The sequence below is a fragment of the Neodiprion pinetum genome, chromosome 1 (assembly GCF_021155775.2).
Source record: "Neodiprion pinetum isolate iyNeoPine1 chromosome 1, iyNeoPine1.2, whole genome shotgun sequence".
Classification (NCBI taxonomy): Eukaryota; Metazoa; Arthropoda; class Insecta; order Hymenoptera; family Diprionidae; genus Neodiprion; species Neodiprion pinetum.
The window spans coordinates 38,737,102-38,752,000 of NC_060232.1; the positions used below are offsets into that span (position 1 = coordinate 38,737,102).

The 14,899-nt window shown below is 40.2% G+C and overlaps 2 protein-coding genes across 2 annotated transcripts; both read right to left on the reverse strand.

The window, feature by feature from the left end:
- Positions 1-9,823: 9,823 nt before the first annotated feature.
- AIMP3 (aaRS-interacting multifunctional protein 3) lies at positions 9,824-10,882 on the reverse strand. Its single transcript, XM_046613771.2, has 4 exons — positions 10,698-10,882; positions 10,368-10,574; positions 10,191-10,286; positions 9,824-10,099 (listed from the first exon to the last, which is right to left on the reverse strand). The coding sequence occupies exons 1-4, from the start codon at positions 10,782-10,784 to the stop codon at positions 9,968-9,970; spliced, it is 522 nt and encodes a 173-aa protein (XP_046469727.1). The 5' UTR covers positions 10,785-10,882; the 3' UTR covers positions 9,824-9,967.
- Positions 10,883-11,086: 204 nt separating this feature from the next.
- Positions 11,087-14,117, reverse strand: ras (Inosine-5'-monophosphate dehydrogenase ras). Its single transcript, XM_046613741.2, has one exon. The coding sequence runs from the start codon at positions 13,895-13,897 to the stop codon at positions 12,323-12,325; it is 1,575 nt and encodes a 524-aa protein (XP_046469697.1). The 5' UTR covers positions 13,898-14,117; the 3' UTR covers positions 11,087-12,322.
- Between the last annotated feature and the right edge of the window lie 782 nt (positions 14,118-14,899).

Below are 14,899 nucleotides of genomic sequence, written 5' to 3' on the forward strand. Positions count from 1 at the left end.
GCCATCGACGTCATCATCGCATTACTCGCGTCTAGAGCGGATACATTGGTTCGGTCCGCGCTCTGGTTTCCCGCTTCGTTAGGCATTTCAAAATCGAAAAAGGTTGTTTATGCACACGAAATAATTCAGGCCAATTTTTAGGCAAATATTGGGAACACAGCTAATACACAAATGACCAGTGGAAAATTCGGCAATATACGATATCAGGATATTATGACATATACTCGTACATACGAATACACAAGTAATAATTCGCAGAGTTTCATGCACAATTTGTCATTAATTATATAATTATTATCTAGGAAGAAAGATACTTTGTTTTTTCATGCGTTTGACCAGTTTTTCAATTTTAACACAAAAACTAAAGAAAATTTTTTTTTTTTTCAGATGTTTTTTTTTTTTTTTATTTAAACAAATCTCACTTTTAGCAACAAAATCCCACCGCTGCCACCAATTCTTGTGTTACGTGGGGGTGAGTGTGTACTGAGCGGTGGTAGTTGATGATTAATTGAATAATCTAGCTCCCACGTAACGACAATGAATAATAATTAAATCTAAGAAAAGACTTACCTTTCGGTAAGCCGGTAATTTGTAGGATCGTGTCGCTATAGACCTGTACAGGTCTGTGAGGTTTGTTTAAATAGTTGAGGCTATTTTATAATAAAGAAAATGGGAAGAAGGTCGCTCAAAATAAATGTTTAAAAAGATTTAACTGGTAAAAGATGAAGTATATTCTGGTTCAATTTAGTTATTGAAATATCTGGTAACAATCGATGGTGATAATTATATATATGAGCCAAAAATAACAATTTATAAAGGTTTCAAATTGAATAAAAAATCGCATGTTATACTATTCTAGAAGATAATATTATTTGGTACCAGGAACATCTACTCTGAACGATGGTTATAACTAGCTGGTCGTGATAATTGTATTGTATCTCTCTTTTTAGATTATCTTAAATCGTTTAATACTATATATATATATTTAATATATATATTTAATCGTTTAGTCTTATTTGTTAATTCTTGGAAACAATAAGTGGAATTTAATTGGGGGTAGTGAAGCTAGCCACCAATTCTATGCTTGGTTTTTGTGAATTTACTGAAGTAGTTTTGATTATCAAGGTGAAACAAGAATTCGTCTAATTTCGAAGATTAACACTCGGATTGACTTAGCTTTTTGGTGAATCGGTCGACGAGATTGAGAGCCGTCGGATCGTGTCGGTCTGCGTCGGTAGAATGCTGGACCAGGGGCCTCACCTCAAATTTGGAAGAGTTGATGAATCGAATGATGTTGAACGTTGGTCACTTAGTCTTTGTGAATTTAGAATGATATCTTGTTATCGAAAGTTTGAAAGTGTCTGTTTGTGATTTTGATGATAAGTTAAAATTGATTGGAACGATTATTTATTAAAAATGATAGTGTAATTATTATTATTTTTACTTAAGATTACCTGATTCGCTTGAATCAGGGCCGAACTCAATTTTAACTAAGGGAAATGGAATATCATAAAAATGTCTATTCGCGAAACGACGAGATTTAGTAAAGAACAGAAAAGATGGAAATGTAGAAGATAGTGAGTCTTTTGCAGCTAACAGAATAACTGAATGCTCGAATTTAACGAATTAGCGCGAGACTTTAGGCCGGTCACAACTAAGATTTTCCAAACGCTACTCTTGCTCGAGAGGGCTAATCCGGGTTTACGTCCACGCACTTCGCGACTTGACAGACGAAAGACGCGGCTTCTTGGGCCCGAGGGTCCAAGGAGCTGCAGTTGTAATTAGTTACAACGGTAATTAGCCAATGAGGTGCGAGGGCGTCCTCCTGGCGCCCAAATCCACGTGGTCAGCGTTACTTCTCGCTCTTCGACGGTGTTCCGACGATTCTCAATCTCGTCGGTGACACATTGAAGATATGAACAAAATATATTTACATGCAATGTTCACACATTCATTCATACATTCCAATAAGTAATCTATTTTAATTTGGTGGTTCTAAAGGTAGTGGTTTATCCTAGTTATTGATTATAATTTTAATTTAAAAAGAGGAATATTTCCAGGCTGAGCGCTACTGATACTAACTCAGCAGTCTCTCATCTCAGTTCTTGGTACCAGATAAATAGAATAAAGTTGAACCTTATACTAGGGATCATCGTTGGTCTCTACGTGACTTTTGCCAGGAGGGGTGGAACTCGCCGTTATTAGAATATGAGATTTTGATGAAATGATATCTGTGCAGTGAAGAAATTAAAGAAATGAAATGAAATGGAATTTTGAAAAAGGTACGCCAAGGCAGTACGTCGGGGCGTAACACCAAAAAGACAAAGGGGTTAACCTTCCTTTTTTTTTGACCAAAAAATCTTTCGTTTCGGAATTGATTCGTATGACCCTTTCCCGACCAATTGGACCCCCAGGAACTCAGAAAACGTAGCGAAAAGAGCGTAGGACCAACGGCAGAGGAATGACAACGATAAGATCTCCAGCTGAAAAATGTCAAAAACACAGGTTCTCCTTTTTGCCTGTAACTTTTGATCCGTTGCTTGCAGCGTATTGGGACTATGCCTAATCGATTCCTTGCGCGAAATTACGTCCGAATAGTGCCACAAAGAATTCATTTCAGCACATTTCAAAATTGCCAAAATTTTCGCCAAAAATACAAAGGGGTTAACCTTCCTTTTTTTTTGACCAAAAAATCTTTCGTTTCGGAATTGATTCGTATGACCTTTTCCCGACCAATTGGACCCCCAGGAACTCAGAAAACGCAGCGAAAAGAGCGTGGGACCAACGGCAGAGGAATGACAACGATAAGATCTCCAGCTGAAAAATGTCAAAAACACAGGTTCTGGTTTTTTGGCAGTAACTTTTGATCCGTTGCTCGCAGGGTATTGAGACTGCGTCCAATCGATTCCTTGCGCGAAATTACGTCCGAATAGTGCCACAAAAAATTTATTCCAGCACTTTTCAAAATCGCCAAAATTTTCGCCAAAAATACAAAGGGGTTGACCTTCCTTTTTTTTCTGACCAAAAAATCTTGCGTCTCGAAATTGATTTGTATAACCCTTTGCGGACCAATTGGACCCTCAGGAACTCAGAAAACGCAGCGAAAAGAGCGTGGGACCAAGGGCAGAGGAATGACAACGATAAGATCTCCAGCTGAAAAATGTCAAAAACACAGGTTCTGGTTTTTTGGCAGTAACTTTTGATCCGTTGCTCGCAGGGTATTGAGACTGCGTCCAATTGATTCCTTGCGCGAAATTACGTCCGAATAGTGCCACGAAGAATTCATTCCAGCACTTTCCAAAATTGCCAAAATTTTCGCCAAAAGTACGAAGGGGTTAACCTTCGTTTTTTTTCTGACCAAAAAATCTTGCGTCTCGGAATTGATCTGTATAACCCTTTGCGGAATAATTAGACCCTCAGGAACTCAGAAGACGCAGCAAAAAGTACGTGGGATCATCTGCAGAGAAGTTACGATGAAAAAAGCACCACAAAAAAAAAGTCCAAAACACAGGTTCTCCTTTTTGGCTGTAACTTTTGATCCGTTGCTTGCAGCGTATTGTGACTACGCCTAATCGATTCCTTTCGCGAAATTACGTCGGAATAGTGCCACAAAGAATTTATTCCAGCACTTTTCAAAATCGCCAAAATTTTCGCCAAATATACGAAGGGGTTAACCTTCCTTTTTTTTTGACAAAAAAATCTTTCGTTTCGGAATTGATTCGGATGACCCTTTCTCGACCAATTGGACCCCCAGGAACTCAGAAAACGCAGCGAAAAGAGCGTGGGACCAACGGCAGAGGAATGACAACGATAAGATCTCCAGCTGAAAAATGTCAAAAACACAGGTTCTGGTTTTTTGGCAGTAACTTTTGATTCGTTGCTCGCAGCGTATTGAGACTGCGTCCAATCGATTCCTTGCGCGAAATTACGTCCGAATAGTGCCACAAAAAATTTATTCCAGCACTTTTCAAGATCGCCAAAATTTTCGCTAAAAATACGAAGGGGTTAACCTTCCTTTTATTTTGCCAAAAAAATCTTTTGTTTTAGAATTGATTTGTATGACCCTTTCCCGACCAATTCGACCCCCAGGAACTTAGAAAACGCAGCGAAAAGAGCGTAGGACCAAGGGCAGAGGAATGACAACGATAAGATCTCCAGCTGAAAAATGTCAAAAACACAGTTTCTCCTTTTTGGCAGTCACTTTTGATCCGTTGCTTGCAGGGTATTGAGACTGCGTCCAATCGATTCCTTGCGCGAAATTACGTCCGAATAGTGCCACAAAGAATTCATTCCAGCACTTTCCAAATTGCCAAAATTTTCGCTAAAAATACGAAGGGGTTAACCTTCCTTTTCTTTTGCCAAAAAAATCTTTCGTTTTAGAATTGATTTGTATGACCCTTTCCCGACCAATTCGACCCCCAGGAACTTAGAAAACGCAGCGAAAAGAGCGTGGGACCAACGGCAGAGGAATGACAACGATAAGATCTCCAGCTGAAAAATGTCAAAAACACAGGTTCTCCTTTTTGGCAGTCACTTTTGATCCGTTGCTTGCAGGGTATTGAGACTGCGTCCAATCGATTCCTTGCGCGAAATTACGTCCGAATAGTGCCACAAAGAATTCATTCCAGCACTTTCCAAATTGCCAAAATTTTCGCCAAAAATACAAAGGGGTTAACCTTCCTTTTTTTTCTGACCAAAAAATCTTGCGTCTCGGAATTGATTTGTATGACCCTTTCCCGACCAATTGGACCCTCAGGAACTCAGAAGACGCAGCAAAAAGTACGTGGGATCATCTGCAGAGAAGTTACGATGAAAGAAGCACCACAAAAAAAAAGTCCAAAACACGGGTTCTCCTTTTTGGCTGTAACTTTTGATCCGTTGCTTGCAGCGTATTGGGACTACGCCTAATCGATTCCTTTCGCAAAATTACGTCGGAATAGTGCCACAAAGAATTTATTCCAGCACTTTTCAAAATCGCCAAAATTTTTGCCAAATATACGACGGGGTTAACCTTCCTTTTTTTTTGACAAAAAAATCTTTCGTTTCGGAATTGATTCGGATGACGCTTTCCCGACCAATTGGACCCCCAGGAACTCAGAAAACGCAGCGAAAAGAGCGTGGGACCAACGGCAGAGGAATGACAACGATAAGATCTCCAGCTGAAAAATGTCAAAAACACAGGTTCTGGTTTTTTGGCAGTACCTTTTAATTCGTTGCTCGCAGCGTATTGAGACTGCGTCCAATCGATTCCTTGCGCGAAATTACGTCCGAATAGTGCCACAAAAAATTCATTCCAGCACTTTTTAAAATCGCCAAAATATTCGCCAAAAATACAAAGGGGTTAACCTTCCTTTTTTTTTGACCAAAAATCTTTCGTTTTGGAATTGATTCGTATGACCTTTTCCCGACCAATTGGACCCCCAGGAACTCAGAAAACGCAGCGAAAAGAGCGTGGGACCAACGGCAGAGGAATGACAACGATAAGATGTCCAGCTGAAAAATGTCAAAAACACAGGTTCTGGTTTTTCGGCAGTAACTTTTGATTCGTTGCTCGCACCGTATTGAGACTGCGTCCAATCGATTCCTTGCGCGAAATTACGTCCGAATAGTGCCACAAAAAATTTATTCCAGCACTTTTCAAGATCGCCAAAATTTTCGCTAAAAATACGAAGGGGTTAACCTTCCTTTTCTTTTGCCAAAAAAATCTTTCGTTTTAGAATTGATTTGTATGACCCTTTCCCGACCAATTCGACCCCCAGGAACTTAGAAAACGCAGCGAAAAGAGCGTGGGACCAACGGCAGAGGAATGACAACGATAAGATCTCCAGCTGAAAAATGTCAAAAACACAGGTTCTCCTTTTTGGCAGTCACTTTTGATCCGTTGCTTGCAGGGTATTGAGACTGCGTCCAATCGATTCCTTGCGCGAAATTACGTCCGAATAGTGCCACAAAGAATTCATTCCAGCACTTTCAAAAATTGCCAAAATTTTCGCCAAATATACGAAGGGGTTAACCTTCCTTTTTTTGTGACCAAAAAATCTTGCGTCCCGGAATTGATTTGTATAACCCTTTGCGGAATAATCGGACCCTCAGGAACTCAGAAGACGCAGCAAAAAGTACGTGGGATCATCTGCAGAGAAGTTACGATGAAAGAAGCACCACAAAAAAAAAGTCCAAAACACGGGTTCTCCTTTTTGGCTGTAACTTTTGATCCGTTGCTTGCAGCGTATTGGGACTACGCCTCATCGATTCCTTTCGCAAAATTACGTCGGAATAGTGCCACAAAAAATTTATTCCAGCACTTTTCAAGATCGCCAAAATTTTCGCCAAAAATACAAAGGGGTTAACCTTCCTTTTTTTTTGACCGAAAAATCTTTCGTTTCGGAATTGATTCGTATGACCCTTTCACGACCAATTGGACCCCCAGGAAATCAGAAAACGCAGCGAAAAGAGCGTGGGACCAACGGCAGAGGAATGACAACGATAAGATCTCCAGCTGAAAAATGTCAAAAACACAGGTTCTGGTTTTTTGGCAGTAACTTTTGATTCGTTGCTCGCAGCGTATTGAGACTGCGTCCAATCGATTCCTTGCGCGAAATTACGTCCGAATAGTGCCACAAAAAATTTATTCCAGCACTTTTCAAAATTGCCAAAATTTTCGCCAAAAATACAAAGGGGTTAACCTTCCTTTTTTTTCTGACCAAAAAATCTTGCGTCTCGAAATTGATTTGTATAACCCTTTGCGGACCAATTGGACCCTCAGGAACTCAGAAAACGCAGCGAAAAGAGCGTGGGACCAAGGGCAGAGGAATGACAACGATAAGATCTCCAGCTGAAAAATGTCAAAAACACAGGTTCTGGTTTTTTGGCAGTAACTTTTGATCCGTTGCTCGCAGGGTATTGAGACTGCGTCCAATCGATTCCTTGCGCGAAATCACGTCCGAATAGTGCCACGAAGAATTCATTCCAGCACTTTCCAAAATTGCCAAAATTTTCGCCAAAAGTACGAAGGGGTTAACCTTCGTTTTTTTTCTGACCAAAAAGTCTTGCGTCTCGGAATTGATCTGTATAACCCTTTGCGGAATAATTAGACCCTCAGGAACTCAGAAGACGCAGCAAAAAGTACGTGGGATCATCTGCAGAGAAGTTACGATGAAAAAAGCACCACAAAAAAAAAGTCCAAAACACAGGTTCTCCTTTTTGGCTGTAACTTTTGATCCGTTGCTTGCAGCGTATTGGGACTACGCCTAATCGATTCCTTTCGCAAAATTACGTCGGAATAGTGCCACAAAGAATTTATTCCAGCACTTTTCAAAATCACCAAAATTTTCGCCAAATATACGAAGGGGTTAACCTTCCTTTTTTTTTGACAAAAAAATCTTTCGTTTCGGAATTGATTCGGATGACCCTTCCTCGACCAATTGGACCCCCAGGAACTCAGAAAACGCAGCGAAAAGAGCGTGGGACCAACGGCAGAGGAATGACAACGATAAGATCTCCAGCTGAAAAATGTCAAAAACACAGGTTCTGGTTTTTTGGCAGTAACTTTTGATTCGTTGCTCGCAGCGTATTGAGACTGCGTCCAATCGATTCCTTGCGCGAAATTACGTCCGAATAGTGCCACAAAAAATTTATTCCAGCACTTTTCAAGATCGCCAAAATTTTCGCTAAAAATACGAAGGGGTTAACCTTCCTTTTATTTTGCCAAAAAAATCTTTTGTTTTAGAATTGATTTGTATGACCCTTTCCCGACCAATTCGACCCCCAGGAACTTAGAAAACGCAGCGAAAAGAGCGTAGGACCAAGGGCAGAGGAATGACAACGATAAGATCTCCAGCTGAAAAATGTCAAAAACACAGGTTCTCCTTTTTGGCAGTCACTTTTGATCCGTTGCTTGCAGGGTATTGAGACTGCGTCCAATCGATTCCTTGCGCGAAATTACGTCCGAATAGTGCCACAAAGAATTCATTCCAGCACTTTCCAAATTGCCAAAATTTTCGCCAAAAATACAAAGGGGTTAACCTTCCTTTTTTTTCTGACCAAAAAATCTTGCGTCTCGGAATTGATTTGTCTGACCCTTTCCCGACCAATTGGACCCTCAGGAACTCAGAAGACGCAGCAAAAAGTACGTGGGATCATCTGCAGAGAAGTTACGATGAAAGAAGCACCACAAAAAAAAAGTCCAAAACACGGGTTCTCCTTTTTGGCTGTAACTTTTGATCCGTTGCTTGCAGCGTATTGGGACTACGCCTAATCGATTCCTTTCGCAAAATTACGTCGGAATAGTGCCACAAAGAATTTATTCCAGCACTTTTCAAAATCGCCAAAATTTTTGCCAAATATACGACGGGGTTAACCTTCCTTTTTTTTTGACAAAAAAATCTTTCGTTTCGGAATTGATTCGGATGACGCTTTCCCGACCAATTGGACCCCCAGGAACTCAGAAAACGCAGCGAAAAGAGCGTGGGACCAACGGCAGAGGAATGACAACGATAAGATCTCCAGCTGAAAAATGTCAAAAACACAGGTTCTGGTTTTTTGGCAGTACCTTTTAATTCGTTGCTCGCAGCGTATTGAGACTGCGTCCAATCGATTCCTTGCGCGAAATTACGTCCGAATAGTGCCACAAAAAATTCATTCCAGCACTTTTTAAAATCGCCAAAATATTCGCCAAAAATACAAAGGGGTTAACCTTCCTTTTTTTTTGACCAAAAATCTTTCGTTTTGGAATTGATTCGTATGACCTTTTCCCGACCAATTGGACCCCCAGGAACTCAGAAAACGCAGCGAAAAGAGCGTGGGACCAACGGCAGAGGAATGACAACGATAAGATGTCCAGCTGAAAAATGTCAAAAACACAGGTTCTGGTTTTTCGGCAGTAACTTTTGATTCGTTGCTCGCACCGTATTGAGACTGCGTCCAATCGATTCCTTGCGCGAAATCACGTCCGAATAGTGCCACGAAGAATTCATTCCAGCACTTTCCAAAATTGCCAAAATTTTCGCCAAAAATACAAAGGGGTTAACCTTCCTTTTTTTTCTGACCAAAAAATCTTGCGTCTCGGAATTGATTTGTATAACCCTTCGCGGAATAATTGGACCCTCAGGAACTCAGAAGACGCAGCAAAAAGTACGTGGGATCATCTGCAGAGAAGTTACGATGAAAAAAGCACCACAAAAAAAAAGTCCAAAACACAGGTTCTCCTTTTTGGCTGTAACTTTTGATCCGTTGCTTGCAGCGTATTGGGACTACGCCTAATCGATTCCTTTCGCAGAATTACGTCGGAATAGTGCCACAAAGAATTTATTCCAGCACTTTTCAAAATCGCCAAAATTTTCGCAAAAAATTCAAAGGGGTTAACCTTCCTTTTTTTCTGACCAAAAAATCTTCCGTCTCAGAATTGATTTGTATGACCCTTTCCCGACCAATTGGACCCCCAGGAACTCAGAAAATGCAGCTCAAAGTACGTGGGATTATCAGCAGAGAAGTTACGAAGAATAAAGCACCAGAAAAAAAATGTCCAAAACACAGGTTCTCCTTTTTGACTGACACTTTTGATCCGTTGATCGCAGCGTATTGGGACCGCTTCCAATCGATTTTTCTCTCATAATCACGTCAATACATAGCATCAACGAATCAATTCAACTGTTTTTCAAAATCGGCTTTTAGAGCCAAAAAGTTTGGTTCCTCAGATCCAATTGGTGCACCGTTTCCAGAGTAATTGGACCCTCAGGAAGCCAAAAAGGGCATCTGGAACATCGGAGATTCAACCATTGAGGAGACACACAGAAATTGGGTTTTCTTCCAGCTTTTTCAAACCTAATTTCTAAACTCAATTATCTTTAATTTTTGTCCGTTAAGCCCTTCATTTACAAGTCATTCAAATCACGCGTCGTATCAGATTATATTAAAACTGTACCTGTTGTCATACATACATCACATAGAGAAAATGTTTCCTATGTATTATTCATAAGTATAAATTGAGCAAATCAAAGTTTACTAATTGCAGTTTCTGCCGAATTTCATCGTCCTGCTGGATGTTGTCAAACCATCTTGAGATGTTGACGTACTGAGCTTTTTCTTGTTGACTTAAATCTTTCTGAAAAAAAAAAATGTGTTTTGAGTTAGCTCATTCGTCAATGCTGAGCAGAAATCGCATCATGAAACTTGTCGAATGTAACTATTCTTACCACTATCCCATGCAGAAGATGATATGACACAACATCTGCTAGTGTCATCTCGGTACCAGTGATGTAGGGGCTACTTTTCAAAGCATCATTCAGATCCTGTCAAATGTAATATGGTCAATCTACCATTTCTCTTTCAATAACGTGGAAAACCTTGAAATCAATTGTGAATATTCTTACTCTCAAAATTCTCTTTGAATTTAACGCATTGTCTGCATAGTTGATACGTAATACTGCATATTCCAACCATTGCCGTGTCAAAGCCTGTTTTTCTGTATCGCTTCCAAGGTGTCTGGCAGGAGAAGTGGAATTCATAATCAGTGCTTGAACTATTGCGCTAAAGCCCTCAACGCACTGATTTGGGAGAATGTCGTCCGACGCTAATATCTACATGGTAAAAAATTATGGATTCATCTGTACTTGGAAGACTGTCAGCAGAAGCATGGGATCGGTATAACCTAAAAATATTTCGGATTCATAACGCACGAAGGCCAAGTTCTCTGTACTTACATTATTTTCCGACATATAAAGATTTCCAGGTGGTATTCGCAGATATTGTGAAACACGTTGCACACATTCTACACTACACAATACCATCGTTGTTGCAATTTGCACAGGTTGCAGGTGACGTTTACGAGCTTTTCAAACTTCTAGTCTACGCCTGTACGTATGGCAACTTGACTTACCGATCTATGCGCATGGCTTCATTGGAATATAATCCGCCAGTATGTGGATAACTCATTTCACAGTTCCAAGCTCCTTTACAGCCGGTGTAGGTATGCATCAAATGCCTTGTAAATGCACGAATAATAACTTTGAATGCTTACACTTTGGCACTGCTTTTGCACGTGAAAACATTTACCTGCAGGTGTGCGTAATATAGAGACGGGTAAGATAAATTCGGGCCATCTCGTCATCTTGCAATTGTATTTAATTGAGGTATTATAATAATATCTTGGTATAAAATATATTTGTTGATAAAATATCTGGTGTAAATAACGTGGTTTCGGAATATTTTCGAATTAAAATTACTTACAACAAAATGATGAAATTCATTAGTACGGATACGAATATCGATCCGTATGCAGTTTTGTTTACTCGAACTAAATTTCTTTAATGTAATCGACATACAAATAATTGGTCAAGTCTACTGAATATTATGATAATCCACCTCAGATTATTATGTATGGTCTCAGGATTGTGTCAATTTGAGACTTTAAGTACAGTTTTTAGCAATCCTGTGGGCGATTACATGCTCGACCTAATTTACTTATAATTATACCGAATATATAAACTAGAAATATATGTATATCTATGTATATGTATGTAATACACACAAAATATTTTTATGAATTTATAAAGACCTATGAAATATTTATATTAATTGAACTGGTTACAAAACTGGAGACGCCAATTGATTTGGCAAGGTTGTTTGAAATACATCATGAGCAAAATATATACATATATGTTCTGATAAAACAGAAATTTGTCAGTACTATTATAAATAAACAACCAAAACTTTTACATTGTGACATTATAAAATACGTTCAGAATAAATCTAATTTGAAATTAAATTTCACTAACTTGTAATTCAGTTTGGAATACCGTTAGGAAAAATACGATGAGCTGAACTTTCATTTCTACAATATAAAAGTACTTAGATTCTTGCAGCAATCTGTAAGATCAGAAATTGAGAAGGAAAAAAACAAAATTAAATAAAAAACTATGAGTAATTCTATCACTATAAATTAGTTGTTTTTTGATGCTTAACTATAAATTACGATAAAAATAAAAAAACGATAAATTTGATGCTTCACTAATATTATGCAAACACAAGTTTATCATTCACTATACCATAAATTAGGGTGAAGTTGGAGTAACATTATTGCACCGATGCATTCATAGAAAAAATCATTACTTCGTAACTTGAGAGTTGAGTGAAATTTTATGAACCCTCATACATCATGAACAAACTTATGTACTGCATACTCAACTCCTTGAAAGTTATTCTGAAGATATAAAATAGTGATTTTTATCTCAATTTTTCATTATGATAATGTTACTAACTTCAGCCTCAAAAATTAAGGTCTTTCAATTAAACCTGCAAGTAATCATCTAGGAATTGATGGAAATATTTAGTATAATCTTTTTTCATATGAAAATAATCCATGCACGTTACCCTCTAACTGTGCTGACTGTGATCGCCTTTCAAATTTGAGCTCTCCGCTGTACATCATGGATCGTAACGCTGATATGGATTTGGCTCCAATATCTTGACAACCATGCTTAATTCCGCATTGGAGGTATGGCAGAAATTTGAGAACTGTGCCCTTGTCAACTATCGATCCACTGACCCCTTGCGCTACCTTCAGCTTGTCCATCTCGTTATGAAAGTATCTATCCATCGCTGAGCCCCTTGCATCTTCCCTGTTCATAGCGTCCAGCGATCCCATCCCTCTGTACTTCTTCAAGCGCACTCCATCACTGAAGAAATACTCTCCTGGAGCTTCTGATGTCCCAGCCAGCAGCGATCCCATCATTACTGTACTTGCGCCTAAGCTCAGCCCCTTGATTATATGGCCAATAGACTGTATACCACCATCTGCGATCACAGGGACTCCAAACTTCCTGGCATACTCAGAGACGTTGTATACTGCTGTGGCTTGTGCCCTACCAACAGCTGTCACCTCCTGAGTTATGCAGATCGATCCTGACCCCATCCCAACTCTAAGACCGTCAGCCCCTGCTCGTATGAGGTTTCTGGCTTGCATACTTGTAACAACATTACCTGCGATGACTTGCAGCTCTGGATACTTCGATTTGATGTACCTAATCATGTCAATTTGGTACTTGGAGTTTCCTTGTGACGAATCCAGCACTACTACGTCGACTTTGGAAGCTGCCAGCAGTTGCAGCCTCTGCTTATCTCCCTCACGAGTTCCAATCGCTGCGCCAACCAGAAGCTGTTTGTTCTCATCCTTGCTGGCGTTTGGGTAGCTCCGATTTTTCTTCAGATCAGTTCTTGCCATCAGGGCTACAAGTTCACCATTTTCATTAATTATTGGGAGTTTGCCTTTTTTTGACTTTTCAAGGATAGAATTAGCCTCCTGCAAAGTGACTCCAGAAGTTCCAGTGATCAGATTGTTCAGTTTGGTCATTACATTTTCTAGTTTTTGGTTCTGTTGGCTGGGTATGTCTTCGAGAAAGTCAATGTCCCTCGATGTTACAATCCCCACAAGCTTTCCACCAAGCCTGCCGTTTTCTGTTATTGGAACCCCGCAAAACCCATGTTTTGATTTCACTTTCAGAACGTCACCGACCGTGTGGTTTGGGGAGAGAACGACCGGGTCCCTGATAAATCCGTGCTTATATTTCTTCACCTTGTGAACCTCGTTTGCCTGATACTCCGGAGTACAATTATGGTGGATTATACCAATTCCTCCTGAAAGGGCCATTGCTATCGCCATATCGGACTCTGTGACTGTGTCCATGGGGGAAGAGACGAGCGGTGCTTTGAGGGTGATTTTTCTAGTCAACGGTGACGAGAGGTCTACCTCGTCAGCAGTGAAGTCGATGTACCCAGGGAGGATGATGAAGTCGTTATACGTCAAGCCGTCCCCACCTGAGAGAAGCTGCGCTGCTGAGAGGCCGTCTTCTCGGATGGGGAACTTCTCGTCCTGACCAGCATCGTCGATCACGTAGTCTGCCATATTACCGTGCTCCTTCTCGGTTCGACGGGACGGCCAAAGATTCTGTGATATCAGTTATGGCTACTTTAATTTGTTGCACACTACCTGCCTCCGCTGCGTGGCTTCTCTTTACGGATCCGTGTGAACCTCAAGTCTCCCGGTGGGATCAGAAACGTGCCGCCACTAGCTTCGTCAAGCTTCGCCGACGAAATGACCGATATCAACGTGCTCGCCGGGCCTACGTAGACCGCATACTTATATAGATAATTCTTGCGAAGGCGCAGAGCGACCTGAGCTCAACCAATGGTTCGTCACAATCAGTCCCCACTCCTTAATACTAAAGCATTTCATTCGTCAACGCTCCTCCGGCTAATTATGCTTTGCTTGCGATACGGACGTCATCTCGTGGCAGAAATCGAAATTGTTCAAAAACATACCGCGAAACAAACTTCTGTCAACGCAAACGTCCTCTCATACGTTGACTCAATCTCGTATACATAATTATCAATTATGATCACGTATATGATTACATATGTGATGTTCGTAAACCAGTCATTCACCGAATTATAATTATGTCAATACACGTCTTTAAACGACGTGATAATTAAGACAAAATAAGAGCTGGTGGTTGTACATGATTTCTCGATATAATTATTTTCTTTGTCCAATTGATAGGGGGGGGGGGGGATTGATATTTTAACAAGGGGATCATCCAGGCCCAAACATGATAATAATGGATTTTGATGGGACTCAGTACCACAGTTTCTGCACTAAGGCTTGGTTTCTACATTGACTTGGGTTTCAGCGAATGTGAAACTCTACCGTCAATTTTCTCGGAAACCATGCCTGGTTTCCCATAAACCTGGTACTTGGAGCAAATACCTCTACAACACACCTGAACCCCAGTCAAATCCATTATTCGTATGTTTGAGTCTCCTTTAAATCCAGAATTTCGAACAGTTTTTGCATTAGCTTCAGCCGCCACCTTGAATTCATGGAGGCATTTTTTTGTGTCAAATAATT

What these genes read in the sequence shown, in the direction of transcription:
- AIMP3 (XM_046613771.2), bottom strand. Translation starts at nt 10,784, where the DNA reads ATGGTATTGTGTAGTGTAGAATGTGTGCAACGTGTTTCACAATATCTG. An exon ending in TTTATATGTCGGAAAATAAT is followed by an intron (nt 10,575 to 10,697) that starts GTAAGTACAGAG and finishes TTTACCATGTAG; the next exon opens with ATATTAGCGTCGGACGACAT. An exon ending in ATCTTCTGCATGGGATAGTG is followed by an intron (nt 10,100 to 10,190) that starts GTAAGAATAGTT and finishes TTTTTTTTTCAG; the next exon opens with AAAGATTTAAGTCAACAAGA.
- ras (XM_046613741.2), bottom strand. Translation starts at nt 13,897, where the DNA reads ATGGCAGACTACGTGATCGACGATGCTGGTCAGGACGAGAAGTTCCCC.